The sequence below is a fragment of the Panulirus ornatus genome, chromosome 42 (genome assembly GCF_036320965.1).
Source record: "Panulirus ornatus isolate Po-2019 chromosome 42, ASM3632096v1, whole genome shotgun sequence".
NCBI classification, from domain to species: domain Eukaryota; kingdom Metazoa; phylum Arthropoda; class Malacostraca; order Decapoda; family Palinuridae; genus Panulirus; species Panulirus ornatus.
The window spans coordinates 14184889-14204152 of NC_092265.1; the positions used below are offsets into that span (position 1 = coordinate 14184889).

At 41.3% G+C, this 19264-nt stretch overlaps 1 protein-coding gene across 4 annotated transcripts in view; it reads left to right on the forward strand.

Moving 5' to 3' along the window:
* bchs (WD repeat and FYVE domain containing 3 bchs) overlaps positions 1–19264 on the forward strand; it is a 404120-nt gene that overhangs the window by 254278 nt on the left and 130578 nt on the right. For all 4 annotated transcript variants that reach the window (XM_071686608.1, XM_071686607.1, XM_071686603.1 and 1 more), the window contains 2 exons: positions 6691–6881; positions 13903–14156. In XM_071686608.1, the coding sequence (XP_071542709.1) occupies positions 6691–6881; positions 13903–14156 (445 nt within the window). The remainder of the gene's footprint in view (positions 1–6690; positions 6882–13902; positions 14157–19264) is intronic.

The window sequence follows — 19264 nt, forward strand, 5'->3', positions numbered from 1 at the left end:
GTAGGAGAAATTGTCATTTGGAGTGTAGCTAATCATGCTCAGGGATTCATAGGGAAGAATTGTAGAACATTAAGTGGACATGTTCAGTTATTAGTAGGGAGCTAATATTAGGTAGAGGTAATAGTTGGAAAATAAGCCAGAAGTAGTTGGTAGGAACATAGGTTATATATTGACTCTGGAGTTCACCAGTTATGGAGACTCTTTAGCCATGGCCACCCCCGTGAGGGAGTTCCCAAAGGGAACAGACATCAGAGATATACAAAGATAGATGTAAGGATATGTGAAGAACTGAGTAAATGAATACCAAGCTGAAAAGTGTTTTCACAGTGGAAGAAACTATAGCTACAATACCTAGGAGGTTGAATGGGTTGGAAGTTTTAGAAAACAGCTATACTTAGGTGTTAGTCTATACCAAGCTGAACTGTGGATGTGAGGCATATTTGACAGCATCACTTATAGCTTTCAAGATGTCAGATTACATCCATGGAGACATTCAAAGAATCTGTGCTGGAGCTTGTTGTATTCTTCAGTGTAATGCTTGTTTTGTATTAAGAATGAGCTTGATTGACCAAAATAGGAAGATGGATTAGAGTTTCTAACTGACAGAAAGTTCAGAGTGGTAGCAAATGGAACTGTGTCTGAGGAGCATAATGTCCTATCTGGGTTACCACATGGAACTTGCCTCAGTACTCTTTGTAATAGTGATATGAGATATTGACAGCAAAGTAAAGGAAATCATACCAAGGAGCTATCCTTGCTGATGATGCCAGAGTAAGCCAAAGGATTGGATCAGATAAGATGCAAAATGGAACACAATTTGCAAATAGTCAGAAGTGAACTTTATGGAATTTGATCGAAACAGATTTGTTCACTTTATGGAATTTCATTAGTGAAAGGGTAAGAGAGATGTGTGGTAATTAAAAGAGGGTGTGTTGAAATGGTTTGGACATATGGAGAGAATGAGTGAGGAAAGGTTGACAAAAAGGATATATGTGTCAGAGATGGAGGGAACAAGGAGAAGCAGGAGATAAAATTGGAGGTGGAAGGATAGAGTGAAAAAATTTTTGAGTGATCTTGGCCTGAACATACTGGAGGGTGAGAGGCATACAAGAATAGATTGAATTGGAACAATGTGGTATACCAGGGTCAGTGTGCTATCAGTGGACTGAACCAGGGTATGCGAAATGTCTGAGGTAAACCATGGAAAGGTCTGTGGGGCATGGATGTGGATAGGGAGCTGTGGTTTCAGTGCATTACATATGACAGCTAGAAACTAAGTGTGAACAAATGTGGCCTTTTTGTCTGTTTTCCTGGCGCTACCTCACTGAAGCAAGGGGTAGTGATGCTGTTTTCCTGTGGAGTGGGGTAGCGATGCTGTTTTCCTGTGGAGTGGGGTAGTGCCGGGGATGGATGAATGCAAGCATGAATATGTACATGTATGTATAAGGGGATAAGAGTGAGTGCTCAAATTACAGAGGTATAAGTTTGTTGAGTATTCCTGGTAAATTATATGGGAGGGTATTGATTGAGAGGGTGAAGGCATGTACAGAGCATCAGATTGGGGAAGAGCAGTGTGGTTTCAGAAGTGGTAGAGGATGTGTGGATCAGGTGTTTCCTTTGAAGAATGTATGTGAGAAATACTTAGAAAAGCAAATGGATTTGTATGTAGCATTTATGGATCTGGAGAAGGCATATGATAGAGTTGATAGAAATGCTCTGTGGAAGGTATTAAGAATATATGGTGTGGGAGGAAAGTTGTTAGAAGCAGTGAAAAGTTTTTATCGAGGATGTAAGGCATGTGTACGTGTAGGAAGAGAGGAAAGTGATTGGTTCTCAGTGAATGTAGGTTTGCGGCAGGGGTGTGTGATGTCTCCATGGTTGTTTAATTTGTTTATGGATGGGGTTGTTAGGGAGGTAAATGCAAGAGTTTTGGAAAGAGGGGCAAGTATGAAGTCTGTTGGGGATGAGAGAGCTTGGGAAGTGAGTCAGTTGTTGTTCGCTGATGATACAGCGCTGGTGGCTGATTCATGTGAGAAACTGCAGAAGCTGGTGACTGAGTTTGGTAAAGTGTGTGGAAGAAGAAAGGTAAGAGTAAATGTGAATAAGAGCAAGGTTATTAGGTACAGTAGGGTTGAGGGTCAAGTAAATTGGGAGGTGAGTTTGAATGGAGAAAAACTGGAGGAAGTGAAGTGTTTTAGATATCTGGGAGTGGATCTGGCAGCGGATGGAACCATGGAAGCGGAAGTGGATCATAGGGTGGGGGAGGGGGCGAAAATTCTGGGGGCCTTGAAGAGTGTGTGGAAGTCGAGAACATTATCTCGGAAAGCAAAAATGGGTATGTTTGAAGGAATAGTGGTTCCAACAATGTTGTATGGTTGCAAGGCGTGGGCTATGGATAGAGTTGTGCGCAGGAGGATGGATGTGCTGGAAATGAGATGTTTGAGGACAATGTGTGGTGTGAGGTGGTTTGATCGAGTGAGTAACGTAAGGGTAAGAGAGATGTGTGGAAATAAAAAGAGCGTGGTTGAGAGAGCAGAAGAGGGTGTTTTGAAGTGGTTTGGGCACATGGAGAGAATGAGTGAGGAAAGATTGACCAAGAGGATATATGTGTCGGAGGTGGAGGGAACGAGGAGAAGAGGGAGACCAAATTGGAGGTGGAAAGATGGAGTGAAAAAGATTTTGTGTGATCGGGGCCTGAACATGCAGGAGGGTGAAAGGAGGGCAAGGAATAGAGTGAATTGGAGCGATGTGGTATACTGGGGTTGACGTGCTGTCAGTGGATTGAATCAAGGCATGTGAAGCGTCTGGGGTAAACCATGGAAAGCTGTGTAGGTATGTATATTTGCGTGTGTGGACGTATGTATATACATGTGTATGGGGGGGGTTGGGCCATTTCTTTCGTCTGTTTCCTTGCGCTACCTCGCAAACGCGGGAGACAACGGCAAAGTATAAAAAAAAAAAATATATATATATATATATATATATATATATATATATATATATATATATATATATATATATATATATACAGAAGTGCCCACACACGCATATATACATACATATACATTTCAGTGTATACATGCATATACATACACAGACATATACATACATACACATGCACATATTCCTACTTGCTGCCTTCATCTATTCCTGTTGCTACTCCACCATGCAGGAAATAGCACACACACGCACACACACATGCACACACACACACACACACACACACACACACACACACACACACACACACACACACCTCCAGTGAGGTAATGCCAGGAAAAGATAAAAAGGCCACATTCATTCACGCTCAGTCTCTAGCTGTCATATGTAATGCACCAAAACCACAGCTCCCTTTCCACATCCAGGCCCCACAGACCTTTCCATGGTTTACCCCAGATGCTTCACATGCCCTGGTTCCATCCAATGACAGCACGTCGACCCCGGTATACCACATTGTTCCAATTCACTCTATTCCCTGCACTCCTTTCATCCTCCTGTATGTTCAGGCCCCGATCGCTCAGAATCTTTTTCACTCCATCCTTCCTCTTTGGTCTCCCTCTTCTCCTTGTTCCCTCCACCTCTAGCACATATATCCTCTTTGTCAATCTTTCCACACTCATTCTCTTCATGTGTCCAAACCATTTCAACCCACTCTCTTCTGCTCTCTTAATCACACTCTTTTTATATGTTGATATGTATACTTATATGTATGTGTATATGAGTGGATGAGCCATTCTTCTTCTGTTTCCCAGCACTTCCTTGCGGATGCGGGAAATAACGATCAAGTATGATGTAATAATATATAATGTATTAAGTATTCAAGAATACCATGGAACCTACCAAAAATATATCAGACAAAAATATATGACAGCTGAACTAAGACGTTAGAATTCATTGTCCTGCCTGTAGAAAGAAGAAACATGCATGGAACAACTACAGAATTGATAATTAGGTAATGCAGGTGGCACCTGAGAAGAATAGTTTGATAACCTCAAGCAAGACTTACAGTGAGTGCTTTGCACTAGCTCTGCCATTTTGGCTAAATCTCATCATAGGTACTTGTTGAGGGGTACTTGATACATGTAAATGACTTTCCAGAAGGTGTGGACTTCCATTTGAATATGTTTGCAGATTATGCAAAGGTCATAAGGTAAGTGATAAGTCTAGAAGATTGCATCAACTACATGAACATAAAGTAAAGAGGAGGGGTCACAGTGAAGGAAGGCCTCAATTTGATTTTCATATTGTAGGAAATAAGTAGAAGGAGTCTGTGTCAGAAGGACGTAGAATTAAGCAGGATTGTTGCCATAGTCCAACTTAGGAGAATAGCTAAGGAGACCAACTGCCAGCTGAAAAAATTTATATTATAATTGCATCAAGTTATGGTTGAGGAAATGTTTAGCATGCTCTGAAAACCTTACTTAAAATCGAAAATGTAGTATGCTTTTTGAGTTTGGTCACTGTGGTCACTGCACCTAAAGAGGGATGAAGAGCTAATAGAGAATGTTGAGAGGAGAACAACAAATATGGTCCAGTACCAGAATTAAGAGAGCTGAGCTAAAATGGAAGGCTAGAGGCCATTGATTGGAATAAAGGAGAGTGAGGGGTGATTGATTATATGGACAGTGAGTGAACAGACCTTCAGGAGAGCCAGAACATCCAGTTATCACTTAGTATATGTAGTACCTGTCTCTAACTTTTCATCCAGGTTACAGCCATGCACAAAGAGGCACCCCAACCAGAGCGTTAAGAAAAAATCCACACTTGCCTCCTTCTCTCTTCCTCCTATTCTTAGAAAATGATGATATGTGAAAGAGGGATATCCATCACCCTACTTCTGCCTCTTATGGTCATCTAAAAGATACAAGGAATATGTTTGTAGTATTCTTTTTCATGGGATATATACAAATGTATGTGGGTGGGTTGGGCCATTCCTCGCCTGTTTCCTTACGCTGCCTCTGACATGAGAGATGGCGATTAAGTATAATAAAATGAATGAAGCAGCTTAATGGTATGTAAGATATATATGTTGCTCAAGTAGAAATTTGTATGGATGTTGAGCTAAGAAATTATAGAGATTTAGAAATGGACTTAAAGGGAGAGATGTCATGGTATAGGAAGTGTTAAGGAAAATTAAATTTGGTTGGTAGATGACACTGAACATGTGATGAGAATGGTTATGGAAAGCTTGTCAGAAAGACTTTTGAAAGGAGAGAAAGCTAAAGAGATAGCAGAAGGACAAAAAAATGATAATCATAATAATTGATTATGGAAAGCATGTTAGAAAGACTTTTGACAGGAGAAAAAAACTAAAGAGGTAGTGGAAGGACAAAAGATGATAATTATAATTGGTTATGGAAAGTGTGTCAGAAAGACTTTTGAAAGGAGGGAAAACTATAGAGATAGCAGAACAAAAGATGATAATTATGATATCTTCTGTGACACTCATGTCTGTACCTAGGGATGTTAAGAAACTTGCAATGACTTTGGCTTTGGAAGAGGCTTAGCTTGCTCACCCTGCTGTAGAAAATGCTTTTAGCTAGGACTGACTGAAAAAAGAATATAGTTCAGAAGACCTGGATTTGTGAAAGAAGTAGTTGAAATAAAACACTTAGGCTGTTATGGAGAGAAACCAGATAAGGTTTGAAAGGTTGAACAGAATGTATTTAGGGAGGCCTGTGGGTCAGTTGGGAAAGCAAAGGTGAATTCAAATGATGAGAATATATAAGGAAGTGAGATGAATAGGAATGAATTTGCAAAAGTATTTGTTTATGTCATTGTGAGAAAGGATTCTTTGTAGAAACCCATTCTTTAAGAGTAGGATATAATACATTGGATGAAATTACATGGAACTGTTGCAAGTCATAGTATTATGTTTGATCAAAGCCTAGGTGGTAGTTGGTAGGCAGCCAGTGACCCAGGATGGTATACTACTAGTTCTCCCACCTGGAACTGTTGCAAATCATAGTGTTATGTTTGATGAAAGCCTAGGTGGTAGTTGGTAGGCAGCCAGTGACCAGGAACGTATACTATTAGTTCTCCCTGCTGTAACTGTTGCAAATCATATTGTTATGTTTGATCAAAACCTAGGTGGTAGTTGGTAGGCAGCCAGTGACCAGGAAGGTATACTACTCGTACTACCTGCCTTGGTATTGTGAGGGTTGGTGACAGCTGCATGGTGAGCCAGCACCTCAGTGATTGTCAGGTTTCACTTCTGTGACCCAGTTAGCTGTATTTTCTTCCTACCTCATCCACACATAAACTACTGGCATTCTATCCACAAGTATAGAATCTCTCCTTGTCACAAGTAACAATTGACAACACTTACGCAGCTCAATCTTCATAACTCAAGATTTTCCTGGAGTGAGTGCTATGTGCTAGCCCTGCCTTTTGGCAAAATGGTAAGAGCAATAGATATAAGGAGTAGGTAGGATAAAAACATTAGGTAGGAGTCTCTGCATGCACTGCACTAGACTTGCCCTTTGCCAGTGGCCTGTTAAGGATGGGGCACTAAAGGCTAAGAAGCAGCAGTAGAGTTTACTAGTTATGGAGACTCTGTTGCCATGGCCACCCCTTTAAAGGAATTCCAGAAACGAACAGGCATCAGAGAAATAGATAGATGAATAGGTAGAAAGCCTATCTAAATGTTTATAATGTGACTAATTCATTTTTGATTTTCTTTTGAAGCAGATATGCAAGGGTTACAAGGTGCTATAGTGAAGAATGGTGGTCTCAACAACCGTGCAGCCTCAGAAGTGGAGGATGACAGTGATGGGCTAGACATTGGAGACATGGTTGGGCAAGATACCAATGTACCCACAGATGACACGCAAAACCCAGATAGTCAGACTTTGCTGAGGTTATTAGACTATGGAGAAAAAGTAAGGATCTTCCTGTTTGCTCATTTAGAAAGCATTTGAAATATTACATAGTAAATTGCTGTTATCTTATTTTGGCTATGAGTAACTCTTAGATGCCAGGAATTGCATAGCAGGCACTGGGAGTCATTGCATGAGTGCAGGTTTTTGTAGGGTTATTTTGAGTGTGAACAAATGTGGCCTTTGTTGTCTTTTCCTAGCACTACCTCATGCACATGCAGGGGAGGGAGTTGTCATTTCATGTGTGGTGGGGTGGCGACAGGAATGAATAAGGGCAGACAGTATGAATTATGTACATCTGTATATATGTATATGTCTGTGTGTATATATATGTATACGTTGAAATGTATAGGTATGTATATGTGCGTGTGTGTACGTGTATGTATATACATGTGTATGTCGGTGGTTGGGCCGTTCTTTTGTCTGTTTCCTTGCGCTACCTCCCTAACGCGGGAGACAGCGACAAAGTATAATAAAAGATAAAAAAACAATTTTGAATAGCCTACTAATTAATATTTTAGCAGTTATGTAGCTGCTTTGTGCTGTTAGGTCATTATAGGAATTCAGTCTCTCCTGGTACTTCCTCACACAAATCTCCTTTCCAAGCTCACTTACTCTCACCACTGTCTTCACTCCAACACTCTCTTCTTTTCTGAAAGCCTCTACAAATCTTCACCTTCGCCCCACTAGATGATGATCAGACATCCCTCCAGTTGCCCATCTCAGCCCATTAACATCCAAAAGTCTCTCTTTCACGCTCCTATCAGTTAACACGTAATCCAATAACTCTCTGGCCATCTCTCCAACTTACATATGTATACTTTTGTATATCTCTCTTTTTAAATCATTTATTCCGAATCACCAGTCCTTTTTCAGCACACTAATCTACAAGCTCCTCACCATTTCCATTTACAACACTGAACACCCCATGTACACCGATTATACCCTCAACTGCCACATTACTCACCTTTGCATTCAAATCACCCATCACTCACCTGCTTCCAAAACACTTGCCTTTCATGAGGTCGAGTTGGTGTGCGAAGTGAGAGGGTAAAGGAGAATGGTGTGGTAAACAGAGAAGAGGTAGTGTAAGCTTTGCGGAAGATGAAAGCAAGCAAGGCTGCAGGTTGGGATGGTATTGCAGTGAAATTTTTTAAAAAAGGTGGTGACTGTGTTGTTGACTGGTTGACAAGGATATTCAGTGTATGTCTAGATCATGGTGAAATGCTTGAGGATTAGCAGAATGCATGCATAGTGCCATTGTACAAAGGCAAAGGGGATAAGGTGAGTGTTCAGATTACAGAGGAATAAGTTTGTTGAGTGTTCATGGGAAATTATATGGGAAGGTGTTGATTGAGAGGGTGAAGGCATGTACAGAGCATCAGATTGGGGAAGAGCAGTGTGGTTTCAGAGGTGGTAGAGGATGTGTGGATCAGGTGTTTCCTTTGAAGAATGTATGTGAGAAATACTTAGAAAAACAGATGGATTTGTATGTAGCATTTATGGATCTGGAGAAGGCATATGATAGAGTTGAAAAGAGATGCTCTGTGGAAGGTATTAAGAGTATATGGTGTGGGAGGTAAGTTGCGTAAAGCAGTGAAAAGTTTTTATCAAGGATGTAAGGCATGTGTACAAGTAGGAAGAGAGGAAAGTGATTGGTTCTCAGTGAATGTTGGTTTGCGGGAGGGGTGCTTGATGTCTTCATGGTTGTTTAATTTGTTTATCAGTGGGGTTGTGAGGTAGGTGAATGCAAGCGTTTTGAAGAGAGAGGCAAGTATGCAGTCTGTTGTGGATGAGAGAGTTTGGGAAGTGAGTCAGTTGTTGTTTGCTGATGATACAGTGCTGGTGGCTGATTCGAGTGTGAAGCTGCAGAAGTTGGTGACTGAGTTTGGTAAAGTGTGTGAAGGAAGAAAGTTGAGAGTAAATGTGAATAAGAGCAAGGATATTAGGTTCAGTAGGGTTGAGGGATTAGTTTATTGGAAGGTAAGTATGAATGGAGAAAAACTGAGGAAGTGAAGTGTTTTAGATATCTGGGAGTGGATTTAGCACTGGATGGAACCATGGAAGCAGAAGTGAGTCACATACACATAAACACCCACACACACTCGTATACTTACCTGTACATTTCAACATATACATACATATGTATACACAGACATATACATGTATACACATGTACATATTCATACTTACTGCCTTCATCCATTCCTGTTGCCACCCCACCATACATGGAATGGCACCCCCCCTCCCCCAGCATGTGTGTGAGGTAGTGCTAGGAAAAGTCAACAAGTGCCACATTCGTTCACACTCAGTCTCTAGCTGTCACATTTAATGCACCGAAACTACAGCTTCCTTTCCACATCCAGGTCCCACAAAACTTTCCATGGTTTACCCTAGATGCTTCACATGCCCTGGTTCAATCCATTGACAGCACGTTGACCCCAGTATACCACATCATTCCAATTCACTCATTTTTTACACACCTTTCACCCTCCTGTATGTTCAGGCCCCAGTTGCTCAAAATCTTTTTCACTCTATCCTTCCACCTCCAATTTAGTTTCCCACTTCTCCCCGCTCCCTCAACCTCTGACACATATATCCTCTTTGTCAATCTTTCCTCACTCATTCTCTCCATGTGACCAAACCATTTCGATACAGCCTCCTCTGCTTTCTCAACCACACTCTTTTTTATTACCACACATTCAAACTTACCTCCCAATATTGTCCCTCAACCCTACCGAACATAATGACCTTGCTCATATTCATATTTACTCTCAGCTTTCTTCTTTCACACACTTTACCAAACTCAGTCACCAACTTCTGCAGTTTCTCACCTGGATCAGCCACCAGTGTTGTATCATCAGTGAACAACAACTGACTCATGCCCTCTCATCCACAACAGACTGCATACTTGCCCCTCTCTCCAAAACTCATGCATTCATCTCCCTAACCACCCCATCCATAAACAAATTAAACAATTATAGAGACATCACACACCTTTGCTGCAAACCGACATTCACTGGGAACCAATCGCTTTCCTCTCCATACTCATGCATATGCCTTACATCCTTAGTAAACACTTTGCTTCTAGCAAGTTACCTCCCACATCATATACTCTTAAAACCCTCCACAAAGCATCTCTCTCCACCCTATCATATGCCTTCTCCAGATCCATAAATGCTATGTACAGTTGCATCAGTTTTTCTAAGTATTTTTCACATACATTCTTCAAAGCAACCACCTGATCCACACATCCTCTGCCACTTCTGAAACCACACTGCTCCTCCCCAGTCTGATGCTTTGTACATGCCTTTACCCTCTCAGTCAATACACTCCCATATAATTTCCCTGGAATTTTCAACAGACTTATGCCTCTGTAATTTGAGCACTCACCTTTAATACCTTTGTCTTCGTACGATGGCATTATGCATGCGTTCCGCCAATCCTCAGGCACTTAACCATGATCCATACATACACTGAATATCCTTACCAACCAATCAAAAACACAGTCACCTCCTTTTTAATGAATTCCACTGCAGTACCATCCAAACCTGCTGCCTTGTCAGCTTTCATCTTCCGCAAAGCTTTCACTGCCTCTTCTCTGTTCACCAAACCATTCTCCCTGACCCTCTCACATTGCACTCCACCCTGACCAAAACACCCTATATCTGTCACTCTTGTCATCACATACATTTAACAAACCTTCAGAATACTCACTCCATCTCCTCACTTCATCACTGCTTGTTATTACCTCCCCGTATGCCCCCTTCACCAATGTTCCCATTTGTTCTCGTCTTACGCTTTTTATTTACCTCCTTCCAAAACATCTTTTTATTCTCTCTAAAATTTAATGATACTATCTCACCCCAACTCTCATTTGCCCACTTTTTCACCTCTTGCCACTTTCTCTTGATTAGGGCCTCAGTAGCCTGTGCCATCTTAGCTAGAAAAAAAAGGCACCTTAGTTTTGATTTGAATATGTGTGGTTATGAGGATTCCTTCCTCAGAAGAGTCTGTTTCAAGGGTTCCTCCAGTTCACCACAGAACAATATTTTTGCTTGTAGGGTTAGTCATACCTGGAGGATTTTCTTTAACTCTCCTCCTTCAAGTGTGTATGCTCTCATGTTTGTGGGACAAACCACAAAAAAGAAAAGAGAAATATAGGTTTTGAAAGTTGAAAAACCTTTACACTCTAAGGCAGTGTTGTGTGAGCAATTTTTCATGGTTTTTTAATCCTACCATGCCGTTACCTCCTTCCCTCCTTTTGAAAAATCTCTTCTCTTAACCTTGAGTGACTGACTTGGGACGATGCTTGCAGCCTGTAAAAATGTCAGCTCCCCATAGTTAAGAGGGGGCTGGTTAGTATTATCAGCTCAGTGGCAGTTGCTGATTAGCTGAGGACAAGCCCTTTGCAAATGACTTATGGGAAATTTCTGCAAATACACAAAAGTCTTTGGCAAAGATTGCTACCTTCTTACTGGAGATGAGTGTGGACAGAGTCCTAACCCATATTTTCCAGAGGAAGTATGTTATGCTTGTTAAACACTGCCTCGGAGAGACATTTTCCAACTTTCAAAACCTACATTTATGCGTTTTTCCATTTATGATTATATATTTGTGATGCTGTTCTTTGTCTTAAGATTTGTTTGCCTGATTTGTTTGCAAGGGATTTTTATATTATGTACATCAGATGATAAATCTTATACCAGCTTCACCATTGCAGTGAGGGTTTTAGATATGTGTCATCATTAGTGTTTTAATGTTTGTAGTGGATACAGATGTGGAAAGGGAGTTATCCTGAAGTAGATGATGTGCAGGAAAGATTGGCAAATATTTCAATCTGTGAGATGCATCTTTAGACCAAAATTTGGATTTCTAGTGAATTGTTAAACCCACCTGTTTTCTTTTTAATGCTTACCATGTCTTAAGTTCACCAGCATAATCCTTTTGGGGGACACATGGTAAGCATCCATACACTGCCTGCAAATACTCCAGATGCTCTTTTCACAGTATGGAAATGCACCAATGTTGATTCAATACAAGATATGTACATTTATTTATTTATATATATTTATTTTGCTTTGTCGCTGTCTTCTGCGTTAGCGAAGTAGTGCAAGGAAACAGACGAAAGAATGGCCCAACCCACCCACATACACGTGTATACATACACGTCCACACATGCACATATACATACCTATACATCTCAGCGTATACATATATATACACACACAGACATATACATATATACACATGTACATAATTCATACTGTCTGCCTTTATTCATTCCCATCGCCACCCCGCCACACACGAAATAACAATCCCCTCCCCCCTCATGTGCGTGAGGTAGTGCTAGGAAAAGACAACAAAGGCCACATTCGTTCACACTCAGTCTCTAGCTGTCATGTAATAATGCACCGAAACCACAGCTCCCTTTCCACATCCAGGCCTCACAAAACTTTCCATGGTTTACCCCAGATGCTTCACATGCCCTGATTCAATCCATTGACAGCACGTCGACCCCAGTATACCACATCGTTCCAATTCACTCTATTCCTTGCATGCCTTTCACCCTCCTGCATGTTCAGGTCCCAATCACTCAAAATCTTTTTCACTCCATCTTTCCACCTCCAATTTGGTCTCCCACTTCTCGTTCCCTCCACCTCAGACACATATATTCTCTTGTTCAATCTTTCCTCACTCATTCTCTCCATGTGACCAAACCATTTCAAATCCACCCTCTTCTGCTCTCTCAACCACACTCTTTTTATTATCACACATCTCTCTTACCCTATTATTACTTACTCGATCAAACCACGTCACACCACATATTGTCCTCAAACATCTCATTTCCAAAACATCCACCCTCCTCCGCACAACTCGATCCATAGCTCACACCTCGCAACCATATAACATTGTTGGAACCACTATTCCTTCAAACATACCCATTTTTGCTTTCCAAGATAATGTTCTCGACCTCAACACATTCTTCAACGCTCCCAGAACTTTCGCCCCCTCCCCCACCCTATGGTTCACTTCTGCTTCCATGGTTCCATCCGCTGCCAAATCCACTCCCAGATATCTAAAAGACTTCACTTCCTCCAGTTTTTCTCCATTGACTTGTCCCTCAACCCTACTGTACCTAATAACCTTGCTCTTATTCACATTTACTCTCAGCTTTCTTCTTTCACACACTTTACCAAACTCAGTCACCAGCTTCTGCAGTTTCTCACATGAATAATACTTTAATGAGTCATTCACTTTTGTATTTTGCCAGTTTCACTTCAAATGCTTTTAACAATTCTGTAAACTTGGGATTGAAAGGAAGGTGAAAGATCCTAGTGTTTATCTAGGGCAGATTGTTTGCTTCTGGGAAGAACTTCTTCCATGGATACTGGGCCAAACATTGAAGTCTAGGATTAAGCAGCTGTATTTATGAGTAGTGTTTCAAATATTTGTATGCAACAAAAAATGTTTCTGCATATATGGATATAGCTGGCATGAGTACAGCATTAAAATCTCTATAGTAAGAGTAGAATGGCTGAAAATTGTTTTATATATATTCTGCTGCTGGTGCAGCTGATATGGGCAGTATGGAGTTTTGCCAGATTTACTATTCTGGAAATGCAAAATATGAATCAACAGAATACAGTATATGGCACGTATTTCTTGTATGATGTTTGATGCTCATTGAGTTTGTATTCATGTCTCCATTCCCACTTTTATTTTTTACCCATTTACTTTGATATTTATCTTATACACTAGCAGTACTTTGATTATCCACATACTTTGCGCTTGTGATTTCTTTGTGTATGTTTGTTTGGTCCTTGACACTGCACATGTTATGATGCTAAATCAGATTGCCACTATGGTATATTCAAACAATTAAGTGTGAATTACTTTTTCTGTTTATCTTTAGAATGAAGTAATCTAATACACCTTCCTAGATTTATCTCTGCATCATCATTTAATAATGATAATTCTCATATTTTGTAGTTCAATTTTCTAAATGCTTCTGCCTCCACAGATCAGTCACATGTTCCGTTGTGCAAGAATACAAGGTTTAGATACCATAGAAGGTCTTTTGCTCTTTGGGCGAGAGCATTTCTACATTGTTGATGGCTTCACATTACTCAAATCTCGTGAGATCCGAGACATTGCTTCTCTTCCTGAAGGGTCTCATGAACCCATTGTACCTTCGACCAGTCCTCGAACTAGCCTAGAGCACCATGCATGTTCCAAGTTCCATTATGATGAAATCCGGGAAGTACATCAGAGAAGGTTAGTTGGCACTTCTTTTTGTAATTGATTATTTTCACATGGGCAGAAATGTGCACTAATCATGTCCATACAGGATGAAAAGTGAAAAATATGAGAAAAAGAATGTAGAAATTAATTAAAGGTCATTAGTACAGAGGTATAAGTTTGTTGAGTATTCCTGGTAAATTATATGGGAGGGTATTGATTGAGAGGGTGAAGGCATGTACAGAGCATCAGATTGGGGAAGAGCAGTGTGGTTTCAGAAGTGGTAGAGGATGTGTGGATCAGGTGTTTGCTTTGAAGAATGTATGTGAGAAATACTTAGAAAAGCAAATGGATTTGTATGTAGCATTTATGGATCTGGAGAAGGCATATGATAGAGTTGATAGAGATGCTCTGTGGAAGGTATTAAGAATATATGGTGTGGGAGGCAAGTTGTTAGAAGCAGTGAAAAGTTTTTATCGAGGAGGTAAGGCATGTGTACGTGTAGGAAGAGAGGAAAGTGATTGGTTCTCAGTGAATGTAGGTTGCGGCAGGGGTGTGTGATGTCTCCATGGTTGTTTAATTTGTTTATGGATGGGGTTGTTAGGGAGGTGAATGCAAGAGGTTTGGAAAGAGGGGCAAGTATGAAGTCTGTTGTGGATGAGAGAGCTTGGGAAGTGAGTCAGTTGTTGTTCGCTGATGATACAGCACTGGTGGCTGATTCATGTGAGAAACTGCAGAAGCTGGTGACTGAGTTTGGTAAAGTGTGTGAAAGAAGAAAGTTAAGAGTAAATGTGAATAAGAGCAAGGTTTGAAGGTCAAGTCAATTGGGAGGTAAGTTTGAATGGAGAAAAACTGGAGGAAGTAAAGTGTTTTAGATATCTGGGAGTGGATCTGGCAGTGGATGGAACCATGGAAGTGGAAGTGAATCATAGGGTGGGGGAGGGGGCAAAAATCCTGGGAGCCTTGAAGAATGTTTGGAAGTCGAGAACATTATCTCGGAAAGCAAAAATGGGTATGTTTGAAGGAATAGTGGTTCCAACAATGTTGTATGGTTGCGAGGCGTGGGCTATGGATAGAGTTGTGTGTAGGAGGGTGGATGTGCTGGAAATGAGATGTTTGAGGACAATGTGTGGAGTGAGGTGGTTTGATCGAGTAAGTAATGTAAGGGTAAGAGAGATGTGTGGTAATAAAAAGAGCGTGGTTGAGAGAGCAGAAGAGGGTGTTTTGAAATGGTTTGGTCACATGGAGAGAATGAGTGAGGAAAGATTGACCAAGAGGATATATGTGTCGGAGGTGGAGGGAACGAGGAGAAGCGGGAGACCAAATTGGAGGTGGAAAGATGGAGTGAAAAAGATTTTGTGTGATCAGGGCCTGAACATGCAGGAGGGTGAAAGGAGGGCAAGGAATAGAGTGAATTGGATCGATGTGGTATACCAGGGTTGACGTGCTGTCAGTGGATTGAACCAGGGCATGTGAAGCGTCTGAGGTAAACCATGGAAAGTTGTGTGGGGCCTGGATGTGGAAAGGGAGCTGTGGTTTTGGGCATTATTGCATGACAGCTAGAGACTGAGTGTGAACGAATGGGGCCTTTGTTGTCTTTTCCTAGTGCTACCTCGTACACATGAGGGGGGGGGGGGGGATGGTATTCCATGTGTGGCGAGGTGGCGATGGGAATGGATAAAGGCAGACAGTGTGAATTGTGTGCATGGGTATATATGTATGTGTCTGTGTGTGTATATATATGTGTACATTGAGATGTATAGGTATGTATATTTGCGTGTGTGGACGTGTATGTATATACAATGTGTTTGGGGGTGGGTTGGGCCATTTCTTTCATCTGTTTCCTTGCGCTACCTCGCAAACACGGGAGACAGCGACAAAGCAAAATGAATAATAAGATAAATAAGTAAAAAAAAAAGAATAGGTGTTTAAAGACCTGATTGTTTATGGTAGAACCAATGTAGGCTGATTGTTTATGGTGGATCCAATGTAGGCTGATTGTTTATGGTGGAACCAATGTAGGAAAAGGGAAAGATGAAATTAGGAAGAGAGTTCCATAGTGCTGCTCTTTAAGGAAAGGAGATATGATGATGGTCTTGAAAATGCTCTTAAATGTGGATTATTTCTTCATGTTGAGTAGATACTACCTGTTTTGCTTCTATAATGTGTAATTGAGAGTGTTTAACCTCTAAATGAATACGATTTAAGACTTGTTCTCTCTCTCTCTCTAATACTAACAGCAAAATCAGGAAATGGAAAATTTTCTGCATTAGCAAGGTAGTGCCAAGAAACCAAATTATTTTTACTCCATCCTTCCATCTGCAGTTTGGTTCCCCCTTCTTTTTGTCCCCTCCACTTTTGACACATATCATCTTTGTCAACATCTCCTCACTCATTCTGTCCTTATGTCCAAGCATATCCCAATAGTGTTGTATGGATGCAAGGCATGGGCCATAGATCAGAAAGTACTGAGAAAAGGTAGATGTGCTGGAAATGAAATGCCTGAGGACAACTTGTGGTTTGAAGAGGAATAATTGAGTAAGAGAGAGGTGTTGTAGTAAGGGGAGTATGGTTGAGAGAGCTGAATAGGGTATGCAGAAATAGATTGGATATATGGAAACAATGAATGAGGATATGTAGACAAAGATGTTGTAGAAGTCATGTGGACTTGATCATTCCTCCTCACACCCCATACTGTCCTGAGGCATTTTATTTTTAGCACATCTGCTTTCTATTATGCTCCCCCCCCCCCCCCCCCCCCCCCCCCCTCTCCTCTCTCCCTCCTCTCCTCTCTCCCACCCCTCTCTCTCTCTCTCTCTCTCTCTCTCTCTCTCTCTCTCTCTCTCTCTCTCTCTCTCTCTCTCTCTCTCTCTCTCTCTCTCTCTCTCTCTCTCTCTCTCTCTCTCTCTCTCTCTCTCTCTCTCTCTCTCTCTCTCTCTCTCTCTCTCTCTCTCTCTCTCTCTCTCTCTCTCTCTCTCTCTCTCTCTCTCTCTCTCTCTCTCTCTCTCTCTCTCTCTCTCTCTCTCTCTCTCTCTCTCTCTCTCTCTCTCTCTCTCTCTCTCTCTCTCTCTCTCTCTCTCTCTCTCTCTCTCTCTCTCTCTCTCTCTCTCTCTCTCTCTCTCTCTCTCTCTCTCTCTCTCTCTCTCTCTCTCTCTCTCTCTCTCTCTCTCTCTCTCTCTCTCTCTCTCTCTCTCTCTCTCTCTCTCTCTCTCTCTCTCTCTCTCTCTCTCTCTCTCTCTCTCTCTCTCTCTCTCTCTCTCTCTCTCTCTCTCTCTCTCTCTCTCTCTCTCTCTCTCTCTCTCTCTCTCTCTCTCTCTCTCTCTCTCTCTCTCTCTCTCTCTCTCTCTCTCTCTCTCTCTCTCTCTCTCTCTCTCTCTCTCCAGAACATCCAAGTTTCTTTCCTCAAATATACTACCTATCTCTCCTCTCTTCTCATCTTGATTACATTCAGACATCCCAATCTGAGCCTTCAAGAAGGATGAGCACTCCCTGTTTGACTCCTTCTGTTCCCTCTTTTAGAAATTGAAATACAAGAAGGGGAGGGTTTCCAGCTCCCCGCTCCCAGCCCCTTCAGTCACCCTGTACGACGTGCAGGGAATATATATATATATATATTATCCCTGGGGGTAGGGGAGAAAGAATACTTCCCACGTATTCCCTGCGTGTCGTAGAAGGCGACTAAAAGGGAAGGGAGTGGGGGGCTGGAAATCCTCCCCTCTGTTCTTAACGCTACCTCGCTAATGCGGGAAATGGCGAATAGTATGAAAGAAAGAAAAAAGAATGTATATATTTATATGTAGATATGTTGATCAAACAAATTATATTTTTTTTTTATTTATTTATTTTATTTAACATGTTATTTTTCTTTACATGTGGCACATGTATAGAAAAATTACACGTTAGATAAGAATATATGAAGTACTGAAGTGCAATTTCACCTTCATAGATATGACTAGGTTAAGAGAGAAGAGGTGGTGAAAGCTTTCCAGAATCTGGAATCTGGAAAGTCATCGGGTTTGGATGGTATTGCAGTTGAATTTACTAAGAAAGGGGGTGGCTGTGTTGCTGAATGGTTGGTAAGGATATTCAATCTTTGTATGGATCATGGTGATGTGCTCCTGAGATTTGGTGGAATGCATGTATAGTGCCATTGTACAAAGGCAAATGAGATAAAGTTGAGTGTTCAAACTACAGAGGCATAGGTTTGTTGAATGTTCTTGGGAAATTGTATGGGAGGGTATTGATTGAGAGGGTGAAGGCATGTACAGAGCATCAGATTGGTGAGGAGCAGTGTGGTTTCAGAAACGGTATAGGATGTGTGAATCAGGTGTTTGCTGTGAAGAATGTGTGTGAGAAATACTTAGAAAAACAGATGGATTTATATGTAGCATTTATGAATTTGGAGAAGGCATACAATAGGGTTGATAGAGATGCTTTGTGGAATGTCTTAAGAGTATATGGTGTGGAAGGTAAGCTCCTAGAAGCATTAAAAAGTTTTTGTTAAGGATGTAAGGCATGTGTACAAGGAGGAAGAGGAGAGTGATTGGTTCCCAATGAGGGTTGGTCTGCAGCAGGGGTGTGTGATGTCCCCATGGTTGTTTAATTTGTTATGGATGGAGTGGTTAGGGAGGTAAATGCAGTCTGTTGCAGATGAGGGGGACTGGGAAGTGTGTCAGTTGTTGTTCACTGATGATACAGCACTGGTGGCTGATTCGAGTGAGAAACTGCAGAAGTTGGTGGCTGAGTTTGGAATAGTGTGGGAAAGGAGAAAGTTGAGAGTAAATGTAAATTAAGAGCAATGTTATTAGGCTCAGTAGGGTTGAGGGACAAGTTAATTGGGATGTAAGTTTGAAAGGAGAAAAACTTGAGGAAGTGAAGTGTTTTAGATATCTGGGAGTGGACATAGCAGCAAGTGGAATCTTGGAAGTGGAAGTGAGTCAAAGGGTGGGGGAGGGGTTGAAGGTTCTGGGAATGACGAAGAATATGTGGAAGGAGAGAAGAGCAAAAATGGGTATGTTTGAAGGAATAATAGTTCCAACAATATTATATGGATGCAAGGTATGGGCTGAAGTTAGGGTTGCAAGGAGGTTGGATGTGTTGGAAATTGAATGTTTGAGGACAGTGTGTGGTGTGAGGTGGTTTGA